The 12,393-nt window shown below is 42.6% G+C and overlaps 3 protein-coding genes across 3 annotated transcripts in view; 2 read left to right on the top strand and 1 right to left on the bottom strand.

Moving 5' to 3' along the window:
- Positions 1-96: 96 nt before the first annotated feature.
- On the bottom strand, positions 97-2,899 carry LOC109482766 (heat shock 70 kDa protein-like). Its single transcript, XM_019785603.1, has 2 exons — positions 2,467-2,899; positions 97-1,912 (listed from the first exon to the last, which is right to left on the bottom strand). The coding sequence occupies exons 1-2, from the start codon at positions 2,661-2,663 to the stop codon at positions 190-192; spliced, it is 1,920 nt and encodes a 639-aa protein (XP_019641162.1). The 5' UTR covers positions 2,664-2,899; the 3' UTR covers positions 97-189.
- A 62-nt stretch (positions 2,900-2,961) lies between these two features.
- Positions 2,962-10,669, top strand: LOC109482777. Its single transcript, XM_019785616.1, has 10 exons — positions 2,962-3,067; positions 3,891-4,045; positions 5,115-5,191; positions 5,446-5,580; positions 6,248-6,325; positions 6,880-6,973; positions 7,200-7,279; positions 7,796-8,049; positions 8,778-8,833; positions 9,316-10,669. Exons 1-10 carry the CDS (start codon positions 2,986-2,988, stop codon positions 10,471-10,473), a joined length of 2,169 nt encoding a protein of 722 aa, XP_019641175.1. The 5' UTR covers positions 2,962-2,985; the 3' UTR covers positions 10,474-10,669.
- A 691-nt stretch (positions 10,670-11,360) lies between these two features.
- Positions 11,361-12,393, top strand: part of LOC109482727 (zinc finger protein 420-like) — an 11,219-nt gene continuing 10,186 nt past the window's right edge. The window contains exon 1 of the mRNA XM_019785545.1: positions 11,361-11,460. The gene's annotated coding sequence lies outside the window, so the exon portion shown is untranslated. The remainder of the gene's footprint in view (positions 11,461-12,393) is intronic.

Below are 12,393 nucleotides of genomic sequence, written 5' to 3'. Positions count from 1 at the left end.
AAAGCTTATACCATCAATTTAGATTGTCTTAGAACTTGTTGGAGCTTTGTTTCACAATACTGCAACGTATAATTTTTCATTACAGCTAAGGCTATCATTTGTACTGTATAAGCGACGACTAATTTAGTCTAGTCTCTCTATTGTACGTCATTACTATATACAACATACACTTTTATCCACAGTTTGTGTTTAGTCCACCTCGTTGATAGTAGGTCCCTGTGTCCCGGCTCCGTCCTGTTGTCCCCCGGCGGCGGCGCTGTGCAGTTTGGTCATGATGGGAGCACACACCTTCTCCAGTTCCTTCTGCTGTTCCTCGAATTCCTCTTTCTCCGCCAGCGTGTTCATGTCCAGCCACTTCATCACCTCCTCACACTTGTTCAGCACGGCGTCCCTGTCGGCCTGGGACAGCTTACCGGACACGTCAGGGTTGTTGACGGTGGAGCGGAGGCCGAAGAGGTAACTCTCCAGGGCGTTCCGTGCCTCTGCCCGCTGCCGTGCCACCGCGTCCTGCTCTTTGTGCTTCTCCGCGTCAGCCACCATCCGCTCGATGTCTTCTTTCGACAGCCGCCCCTTCTCGTTGGTGATGGTGATTTTGTTGCTGCGCCCCGTGCTCTTCTCCACGGCGGAGACCTGTAGGATTCCGTTGGCGTCGATGTCGAAGGACACGTCGATCTGCGGCACGCCGCGAGGGGCCGGCGGGAAACCGCTCAGTTCGAACAGGCCCAGTCTGTTGTTGTCCTTGGTCATGGCGCGCTCGCCCTCGTACACCTGGATGGTGACGCCTGACTGGTTGTCGCTGTACGTGGTGAAGGTCTGGCCCGTTTTGTAGGGGATGCGCGTGTTCCGTTCCACCAGCTTCGTCATGACGCCGCCCGCCGTCTCAATACCCAGCGAGAGAGGCGCGACGTCCACCAGAAGGACGTCCTTGATCCCGTCGTCCTCCACGCCGGACAGGATGGCTGCCTGCACGGCGGCTCCGTACGCCACGGCTTCGTCAGGGTTGATGGACTTGTTCAGCTCCTTGCCGTTGAAGAAATCTTGCAGGAGCTTCTGGATCTTGGGAATGCGGGTGGAGCCTCCGACCAAGACGACCTCGTGGATCTTGGACTTGTCCATCTTGGCGTCGCGGAGGGCCTTCTCCACGGGCTCCAGAGTGCCACGGAACAGGTCAGAACACAGCTCTTCAAACCTGGCCCGGGACAGTTTGGAGTTGAAGTCGATCCCTTCGTGCAGAGAGTCGATCTCGATGACTGCCTCTGTGCTGGACGACAGCGTCCTCTTGGCCCGCTCGCACGCCGTTCTCAGCCGGCGGATGGCCCGGGGGTTGGACCGTAAATCCTTCTTGTACTTGCGCTTGAACTCGTCCACGAAGTGGTTGACGACTCTGTTGTCGAAGTCTTCCCCTCCCAGGTGGGTGTCGCCGGCCGTGGCGCGCACCTCGAACAGCTGCCCCTCGTCGATGGTCAGGATGGACACGTCGAACGTCCCGCCGCCCAGGTCGTAGATCAGGACGTTCTTCTCCCCGCTCAGGTTCTTGTCCAGCCCGTAAGCCAGCGCGGCTGCCGTCGGTTCGTTGATGATCCTCAGCACGTTCAGTCCGGCGATCAAGCCGGCGTCTTTGGTAGCCTGGCGCTGCGAGTCGTTGAAGTAAGCGGGGACGGTGATGACGGCGTCTCGGACCGGCTGGCCCAGGTAAGCCTCCGCCGTCTCCTTCATCTTAGTCAGCACCATGGAGCTGACCTCCTCCGGCTGGAGCGTCTTGACTTCTCCCTGGTACTCCACCTCCAGCGCAGGTTTGCCGTTCTTGCTGACGACCTTGAAGGGCCAGTGCTTCATGTCCCCCTGCACGGTCGGGTCGTCGAACCGCCGCCCGATCAGCCGCTTGGCGTCGAAGATGGTGTTCTTGGGATTTCTAGAAGTAAAACATGAAAATAAAAGGGGTTAGGTACATGTATCATATTAAAAGCAACAACGATTTGACAATTCCGGCAAAATTATCGTCCATCTAGCTTTAGTAGAGCCTCGTCACCCTGTTAGTAAACTCTACTGTGCCGACACAATTCCGAGGTAAATGTACCGGTACTGCGTAACACAAATGAGGGGCGCTTGCATGCATGGGGGGTAGTGATTACGAATTACGCAAAATTTTCGCGGCCGATTACCAATTTTGCAATTACGCTAAATTCTCAGAGCTGATTATGAAAAATTACACGTTACATCTAATGTTGTTACGAGGATTTGGGGCGACTGCCTACGGATTACGAAGACTATTAATGATTAAAAAAATACGAAAAAGGGCATGCAGACCCTGAAAAATTATAGCAGGATTAGGGCACATTTTTTTAATACAATGACGACCAAACCAACCAGAAAAAAAGAGTCGTTAGTAGTTAGTTTAATTTAGACCACCAAAAGTTTAACGCTGTATACATGTAGTCAAGGCCTTAAAGACCTTAAATAACCTACCTGGCGACTTGTTGTTTGGCGCCATCTCCGATGAGTCTCTCGCTGTCGGTGAACGCCACGTAGCTGGGGGTTGTCCTGTTCCCCTGGTCGTTAGCGATGATCTCCGCCTTCCCCTGCTGGAACACCCCGACACACGAGTAGGTGGTGCCGAGGTCGATCCCGATAGCCGGTCCGCCGCGTCCCTGTTTGCCTGGCATGTTGTCAGTAACGTTACAGTCGCTCTGGTTCTCTTCTCAATCTCGGTTCTAGATAACTTTTGCTTCGCTTCTCTGGAAACTGAATGACCAGAGTTCGCTTTTGCGGCGCTTATAAACCACTCGGAAGAATCTTCTCCCACGATCTACAATTTTTCCGAACATTCAGGAACAATGTAGGCTTCTACAACATCCAGGATAACACGAGAACTTGCGCGCACCTTCCAGAGCTTTCTGGAACCGTCCACACTACAGTGACGTCACGCCGTGTCGTAAATACCTGCCGCAAAATGGGCTGGTCCATGGGAGAATGTAAACATTGAAGATGGCGGAACGTTTCTTCTGGAACGATGTAGAAAGTCTCCAGTGTCCTCCGATTTCAAGATGTCCCTTCTCCGGCGACAAAGGTTCTTTATGATTTTTAATATCATGTGCACGATTGGGCGTTATGTGATAGTATCTAGCCATTCATATGTAGCATTATGAGCGTGTAAAAAGTCCAGAGGGGGAGGGGGGTGTTTTCAAACACGTGCAGACGTCTGCGTCTGTTGTCCTGAAATCGTACCAAGAAGAATTATTCCTGTGATATCATATGCACATGATATGAATATTGCGTTGTAATTAGTCTATAATACTAATGTGTGTCAATCTGGAAAGAGCCTGCTTCAGCTATATATACATGTAATCGAGGACATGTCTAGCTAAATAATCTAAAACACAGTATCTCAAGCCAAGGTAACACAGTCCTTGATATAACGTTAATACCGTATGAATACTATGATAACAGCATCTAATAATGAAATAATGTGATGTCATGTTAGCCATTGGAATTAGTCATCTACGTCATAAGACGACAATAACAGTTAATTTTAACTAAATATAGTCTGAACCCTAATATCAAAGTCTGCTATAGTTCTTACTAGTAATTAAGCGTCTGCCCTTTTAAAATCATTTAAGCTTCGAGCTTTAAGCTTGCATGTTAGGCCTATGTTTCTTTTTCCGTTTCTTTAGTAGCCCAGGCTCACAAAAGTCCCCCAAGACATACTAGTAAATGCATCAAATATAAGTTTGTATTTCTAAAGTTCTATAATTTTGCATTTGTACTAAAGAACTTAGTACTTGGGGGGGGGGTGTCTCCACAAATTTGACTCAGGACATGCACACTTTTAACTGTTATTTTGCACATATCATGCTTTCTAGTAATCAGTATTTTTGTTCCCGCCATTGAAGGCTCAGTTTCCGTGCTGACAGACCAGGTTGTCAGTATGGAGATGTTCCTGCTGAAGGATCCGTACCTGAAGTTTGAAGAGTCTGTCCTGACCAGAGTCCTGTACAAACTGTCAGCCTCTCTCAGGAGGAACAAACACTACCAGTACCTCAAAATGGTAAGGGCAGGCAAGAAATGTTAAGGCAGCAAAACTCTGGAAATGTTCTGGATGAGGCATATTTATTGACTCATACTGCTTCACATTAGGACATTTCAATCAGTACTTCATACTTTGGGTATTTAAAATTGGTGAAAAAAGGCCCAAGATAAGTCCTTTATTTTATGGGTGGTACCCTAAAATCAGTTCAGGGCCCTTCCAGTAACAGTTTTTCGTCAGAATTTTGGGTATTTTTGCTCCATCAGGGTCAATATATTTTGGGATAGTGTGATAGACTCACAACACTAGTTTATGAGAATGTTGACTTTGACAAATCGGGTTTCCAAGCCCTAAAAACTGCATTGGGTGCCTTTAACTCTTACTAAATACTTAATCTTATATGTTTTAAAAATGAAGCCACAATGGAAACCGTGAATATTTATTTATTTGCGGTTCGAAAGGAAGACGTATTGTTTTTGATCTGTTTCTTCTTCTTCTCCAAGCAAATAAGGTCAATGACCTGAACCAGACATCTTTAACCATGGTAACTAGTGTTGGGTTACATCATGTTGCAGCTTTATAGCAGGAGGGATTTAGACTCCAGACTCTCACCATGTATATGAATGTGTTTGAGCAAGGAGGTTCCTTTTAACTCCATGGTTAGTAAGAATTAACAGAGCAGACAATATGTGAAGTTAAAAATTATGCATTTGCTTTGGAAATGTTGCCTTTCTCTAATGGTTATTTTCATTACTACAATTTACTAGTTTTGTTACATGAACACTAACCATTTAAAACACCTTCGTGTAAATTTTAATTTACAACACAAATACAATTTAAATTGTGTACTGTGTATTTGTGTTGTGATGTATGTTGTATTTATGGAAAAATGTGGAAACTAGTTGTTGATGATTTTCACCATTACCAACTTGAAATGGCACATGATTTTTTTTTTGTACATTGAAATGATGAAAACAACATGAAATACTATGGTATGTATATGACATGTCAAGTGTAAATTTGATACTATGTACTTATGACCAAATTTTCTTCAACACAAATGCAAAACTTTTCTTCATTATTTCTACAGATAGAGAAATCCCTCAGAAAGCTTTCAAGACTGGATCTGGTTACAGCTTTTTCCCATGTTACTAGATGCTTTCCAAGGTGAGTCAATCTAAATAAGACAGGACTTACATATTTTTGCACCACATTCTAAATACTGGTATGATGTTGATAGTAAGTCTCCATAGCGAGTAAAATATATATGGATTGTGTTCGAGACAAAAATAAATAGCTCAATTATGTGCATGATGTCAAATCTGCTAATCCCACCATGTATTGTAGGTATATTGTAGGACAGTTTATTCAAATCTTCACAATACCAAAGTGTCTGATGCTCATCATATATTTTCCTGCAGTTCTAAAGATGATTCAACAGGAGGCGCTGCAGTACTGCTGCCCAGCCGACAGCTGCTGGAGTTTCTCCTTGTGAAGCTGCTGGGGGCTGCAGAGATCACCAGCCAGACTGTCAGTCTGTGTGCTGAGGCATTCATGTATCCCCTCTCAACTGTCATAAAATGTTCCATTTCAAAAACCCAGGGGAGGGGTTATACCTACAATTACCTTCGCCAAGGAGATAATGTTTTCTGCTGAGTTTGTGTCAGCCTGTCAACACAATAACGTAATTGGTAGGTTCGGTAGGTCTAGCATGTCTGGATGAGGCCTCAAAATGATTAGATTTTGTTCTCCTAGCAGGTTGTTCTGGAACTGCATGGGCACTTCTTTATCCCTGCCCTTGGTGCTGAATAACATATGTACTACACTGATCTGTCCCTGTTCTTGGTGCTGAATAACATTCTACTATGAGGTAGAAAAACACCCCTATGTTTGATTTAAAAATGCAGGTGTTGGCTGAATACAACTTGCTGTAATAATGAAAGAGGAAGATCTATTATTGATTTCTAGCATGGTAGTAAAGAAATATAATATGCTAGGATATACAGGAAAACGATATGATCATTCCAAAATACATGTAAGATTACATTGACTAGGGCCTCCTACAGCTTACAACTATAAACAAGCAACCAATGACACATCAAAACAGTTTTCTACTGGCAACTAGTACAGTCAATAGAGGAATGTTACTTGTTATATAAGCCTTTTTTCTAGTTTTTGCACAAAACAATTTCATTTGCCAGTTTGCCCTTGACTCATTTTTAGCCTCACAGCTCAACAGATCACCAAGTCTCTGTTCCTGGCAGCCAACTGCACTCTACTCTCCATAACCAGCAGACTGTGGTAGGTATATTTAATATGAGTATGTTTGCCTTTGCAGAAGGAAAACATAATGTTTTTGCTCCATTTTTTTCCTTCCTCCACTGCCTCTTTTCTTTTGTTGCAAACAAATAAGGTCAATGACATGGACCAGATGGTAACTGGTGCATCAACCTGTGGTGTTTGATTACATTATGTAGCAAGTGGCAGGACTAGGTTGGAATGGCAGGTCACCATGTATATGGATGTAAGAAAAAATAGAGTAGTTTGTTGGGCTAGGTCATGTGAAGGTTAACATTAATGTATTTGCTTTGCAAATGTTACCTTTCTAGTTCTTACTACAATTTGTAGTACAATGTAGTTATAATAGTGGTGTAAGGAATAAGTAAAGTGTGTGGTATCAGTCAGGCTGCTACAGAAGAAGGGACATGTAGCTAGGGAGCTGTCGTCAAGCACATACCTGATGATGCATTTGTGATTATGTATTTGCTTCGCATGTGATGATGTACTAATATTTGCTTTACGTGTGAATGCTACAGAGAATCATTGTGCATCAATTTTGTTGTCTTTTGTTTCAGGGCCCTTTTAAAGGGGTTTCAGGAGAAGCTGCAACAGTGGTACTCCTTCCTTAGGCCTTGGGTTGATAAGCTTCAGGGCACACAAGTACAGTGGGTAGGTAGTCGCAGAATTTTCCATTCTGTCGGTATGTTAGACGTTTCTGAAACAAAAACAGTTTGCAACAGAATTGGTTTTATATCACCAGAAAGCGAACATTTGGATAGTATATATAAAAAGCCATGTTTCGAAACATTATGCCCCGACAACCCAAATTTATTTACATGGACACCCTGTATCCCTATGTCATTGTTTGATTCTGGTCCTGCAATTCCCTTTACAGCTGCCAGGTGGTGTCAAGCTGCCATTGGACCTAGAGGAGTGGATTGTGCCAGAGGAGGACACAACCCAGCAACAGTCAAGGTGTGTGCTAAACTTCAGTGTATCTGATGTAGACGTTATATCAGATAAATTCTGAAATTCAATCAATATGTTACAGTATCTTTAATCATCAATAATTGCTTAATTGAACCTCAAATATACTAGTATATTGTATTTTGTAGTTTGAGTAAAAGATAGATGCAAAAGGGCCTAAATGCCAATTGCCTCTTTCTGACAACTTAATCTACCTATGGATCCCAAAGAAATTAAAGAAAATCTATTAAACATTGTTTTCAGTTCAAATTCAAAACAATTAAATCTAAACTAACAACCAAGTGTTGCTAATATTATAAGAAACTACCCTCTTCTTCAAGTGGTCTTGGTGGGGGTTATTTTGTAGATAACTCTTCATACGCATCTGTTCTGTTCTGTCCTGTCATGTCATGTCATGTTATGTTATGTTGTGCATCTTTTGAAATAAACCATTCATATACAATATGTCATCGTTTTGCCACCATCAGTTATTTTAAGACTGTACCATGTTGTTGCCTCCTACAGAATGCAGACCAGTCTAAACAGTGTCAGCCCCGGGACCCTGGGTTTCCTGGATCACCTGTTCACCTCGCTTGTCCCCTCACCTGATGATGGAGACCATGATGCTTCCCTCAGTGTCCATGCAACAGCAACGGAAAAAACTGTGTCTGTTAAGAAGAGAAAAATCCCACCTGTAGCACAGAGCACACCTGTGTACAATTCACCTTTTCTTCATCCTGGAGAGGGACTTCCTGACAACCTAGACATGGATCTTGGAGGTAATCTTGACCTTGAAGTACTTTACCACACACTGTACCAATTTAATCAATATTGGTTCTCAATCCACCTGATTCATTTCTTTCTGATTTGACAGTCCCAATATGACTAAGTTCAAGACTGCCGTAAACAGTTTCTTGTTGAACTCTTAGAGATTTTCTAATTTATGACAATTAATTATGTACCATGCAATTATGTATTATGTATAATGTATCTGATAATTTTGGAATCGAATGTGACTGTGCACTTAAGCGAGGGGAATTGATTGATGTGACATTATATTGAACCGAAAATCATCGATATACGATGTTAAGACCAGGTTCATTTTGCACTGATTAGAAAAAAAAAAAAAAAAAGATATTTAGGTTCTGAATCATCTCCAAAATGCTCATACTTTGGCCCCAATAGTTGAAAAAGTCCTTGTTTTCCTAGCTGTTAGCTTTTCCATCTATCAATGCTTCTGTTTGATTATGTTGAAAATTCATTGTTTGAATTACATGTATAAACAAGCCTTTTATGTTGACTTCATGGGTCTAATTGTAGCATTTGGGGCTTTCATAGGATGCTTAGGCCTGTTTTTTTCTGCCCTGTCACTTCTGAAAAAATCTGAGACTCAACAAGTTAAATTGGTATGCCTGAAGAACTTTAGAGTTTCAGAGGACATTGTAACTACCTGGAATGTACAGTAATATACATGTTGTGATGCAAATGTGTCTTGTTTCTCCACTAGAGCCTGTTTGGTCTGACATTTCCAGTATCAGGAATAGACTGTCCAGCCATGTGCAGGTAAGGGTTAATATTGTATCAACTCATGGGGCTAACAGGAGGGCTTTGGAAAATAATAGGAGGTGGTGTGTTCAACACACTTCTAGGCTGAGATGAAAGTGGGAATGGGTTCAAAAGTTCTTTGAGTTACCTGGGCCATGGTAACATTCAATCCAAAATTTCCTTCACATGCTCAGTGTGCGCCTCTTTCAAAACTTAGGAATTGATGTTTTTACAAATGAATTCTTTTATTTAGGGACTCAATTTTCTCAACTTCTGGCACATTTTGCACTGTAATTGTGTGTTTTCTTGGGTATTGGGTGACCCAATCCATAGCTGGCACGTCAGGTGATACACCATGCTGTATTCTGTATATGTAGACCCATAGGTGTCTTCAAACATACTATAGGCTGTATTGAAAGTGAGTAGATGTGCCATGTGTATCTTAATGTAATCAATGTACAATATTTACAATGTGAACATTTCTGCTGTTGTTTAATCAGGGAGACATTGTAGTCCAACCCACAAAACTAACCTTTGGAGAGGACAGAAGGGAGGGTGACTCACATGCGGAAAGCTCCAAGTCAGCAAGGAAAAGAAAGAGGCAACAATCCAACAAGCAAGCAGAAACAGAAAACTTGGAAGATGTCACCCACCCTGCAAAGAGAAGGAAAGAGGACAGAGACACGAAAAAAGATGAAACAAAAGAAACTGTACAAAACCTTGCAAAGGGAAAGAAAAGGAAAGCAAAAAGTGGCAATGTTCAAGAAACACAATGTGAGAAGAGTAAGTCACAGCCTATGGAAGTCGAAAATACTCAGAAGGAAACAACACTACATTTGCCTGTGGAAGAAGATACTCCAAGTGAGACGAGAAGGAAAAAGAAGATGAAAGCCAAAGTTACAAAAGAAGACAAAGGAGATTCTCACAAACCACTGTACAAGCCAGATGAGTTTAGGACACAATCTTTTGAGAGAAAACATCTCCATAAAGATGTGGAAAATCCTGTTGTAGTAAGTATAGGAAAGGGAAAAGAATGGATGTTGAATGCTAGTACATGTAGTACATTCAAGGAGTTGTACCAGTGCTGTCAGTTGATTGGTGAGAAAGTCCAAGAAGACACAGCAGCAGAAGCTAAACTGCAAAAACTCACTTCGAAAATCAAGAGGTGTGCTAAGATGGAGAGCAAAGGGAAGAATGTGAAGTTTGACTTGAAGTTCTTGAAATCTAAAGTACTAACACTAACAAGTGTGGGGCGATTGGAGCAATGTACTCTGATACAATGGTCAGAAAAGGAAGACAGAAGTCTCCAAGCAACAGATTTTGAAAGTTTGAAGGAAAGACAAGATACTACATGCACTTTCAATACAATTACATGTACTGAAAGTGCGAGGGGTACACCTACAATATTGAGCCCAGAGAATATATCCCCTGTAGTAGACAAGAAACCCAAGCAAGTGACCCCTAAGTTACTATCAGACATGAAACAAGATGCTACAGTAAAGGAAAAGAAGAAAAGTGCTGTGAAGAATAGAGTCAAAAAGAACAAGAAGTCAGAGACCAACTCATTTGCCAAAGATGACATACTGTTAAAGAAGAGGAAGGCATGCAGTTTAAATGACACAGATGAAATAGATGACATATTCAGAGGGCTTGACTAGCATGTGGTAAAGTGTAAATCCTGTCATCCTACGTAATTGGGTTTGCGGAAAAACCTGTCCACCTTTCAGGCCAGACGTGCTAGCCTGGCCTGGTGGACTGGCCAGATAGCCTGGCCTGAAAGGTGGACAGGTTTTTCCGCAAACCCCTACGTAATTACATGTGTGAATTGAGATGGGCCAAATTATGCCAAAAAATTATTTTAAGGTATAGGCACATCAATGGTTGATATAAATAACGACCAATATTAAAGGTTATTTCACTTAATCACACTGCAAAGTTGAACACGTCTTCTTTGTGTTCAGTGTTGGTCAGCAATGCCCTTGATCTACAATGGTGTAAACACTGATGCACTACAGCTTTTGCTGAGGTAGGGAGGTTGTATGATTTAAGTAAGTAGTTTCATCAGGTTGGTAAGTCAATTCTACATCGTTTTCTTTGGTACACAAGTTTGCCAAAAAAAAGCTGGTAGAGAACAAGTATGGTTGACAACCATACTTGTTCTCTACCAGCTTTTTTTTGGCAGCTGGTCAGCTGCCTTCATCAAGACTGTGCATGTTATCGACAAGATTATGCCTTTAATAATTCTGGAACGCAATTCTGACACTAGTTCTTGTGGAGAAGAAGAAAGAGGCTTGGCAGCTTCTTAATACTGAGCTTAAGTCCACCAAGGGACATCTTGCTCATGGAATGCTAGATAGAATTGGTATGATAAAGGCTTAGAAAATATGTACCGCCAATAGAAGACCTGTTCGTCGTATCCTGTTTCAGAAATACACTAGACAATTGTTGGATAATCAGGTTTAGTCAAATAATTTGACATGACCCATGCCCAGAGAGTACCTCCGGGTCAGAGGTCACGCTTCCTGTCTTTGTTAGGACAGGTGTGAAGAGCGGTTTGCTGGGTTTTCCTGCGTTGTCGAAATTTCATCATCGCAGATCACAGGGTTGGATAGTCTCTACAATAGGCTGTGGACAAGCTGACCTATAGCCTAGGTAAGAATACTAGACTTACTATATATTAAAAGACCATAGGTACAAATTATGCAAACCCATTTCTCACCGTTTTACACTCATAATTTTCTCATCGTTTCACACCCATTTCTCACCTTTCCACACCTATATTTTCTCACCTTTCCACACACACAATTTTCTCATTGTTCCACAACCATCCCTCGGCATTCTACATCCCTTTTTCGCCGTCCCGGTAGGAGTGTTACGCTAATAAGAGGCAGTATGCATGGGGATTTGGAGGGCTAATCAATCTCCCGTGAAATACACACCGGGAAACCTATGTGAGGCGGGCGGGACAGAACCTTTGCAGCCCCGACCACGATCAGACTAGATACCAGGCTATGCTCGTGCAGCACCGTGCGTGCAGCCCCTATTGTCCGGCTAATACGTACGCCAGAGCCAACAGGTGTGACAAGCCACAGTCCTTTGTTCTCCCCTGTCCTTGCCACATAAATTATTCATATATCAATATAATGCATGTATAGGCCCAATTTACTCGAGGCAAAATATTATATACCATAAAGGTAACATTTGCAAAGCGAATGCATAATGTTTACCTTCGCATATGGTCTGCTCTGTTAATTCTTACTCAAACACATTCATATATATGGTGAGACAGCTAGGAGCTTAAATCCCTCCTGCTATAAAATTGCAACATGATGTAACCCAACATTAGTTACCATGGTAACAGTCTGGTTCAGGTCTTTGGCCTTTTTGGTTTGCAGAAGAAGAGGAAACGTAGCAAAAACAATATGTTTTACTCAGGTAAACATAAATATTTAATTTATAAATAATTTCAAGGATCGAGAAAGAACCGTTGAAAGGGCCGTGGCTTGTCAGACGACAGACAATAGGGGCTGTGCGAGCATCCTCCATGATAGACTTTCGTGGTGGTGGTGGGGGGGGGG

This window comes from Branchiostoma belcheri, unplaced genomic scaffold (genome assembly GCF_001625305.1).
Source record: "Branchiostoma belcheri isolate BF01 breed outbred unplaced genomic scaffold, Haploidv18h27 scaffold60, whole genome shotgun sequence".
In the NCBI taxonomy this organism is placed as follows: Eukaryota; Metazoa; Chordata; class Leptocardii; order Amphioxiformes; family Branchiostomatidae; genus Branchiostoma; species Branchiostoma belcheri.
This window is presented reverse-complemented; position numbering and strand designations above follow the sequence as displayed.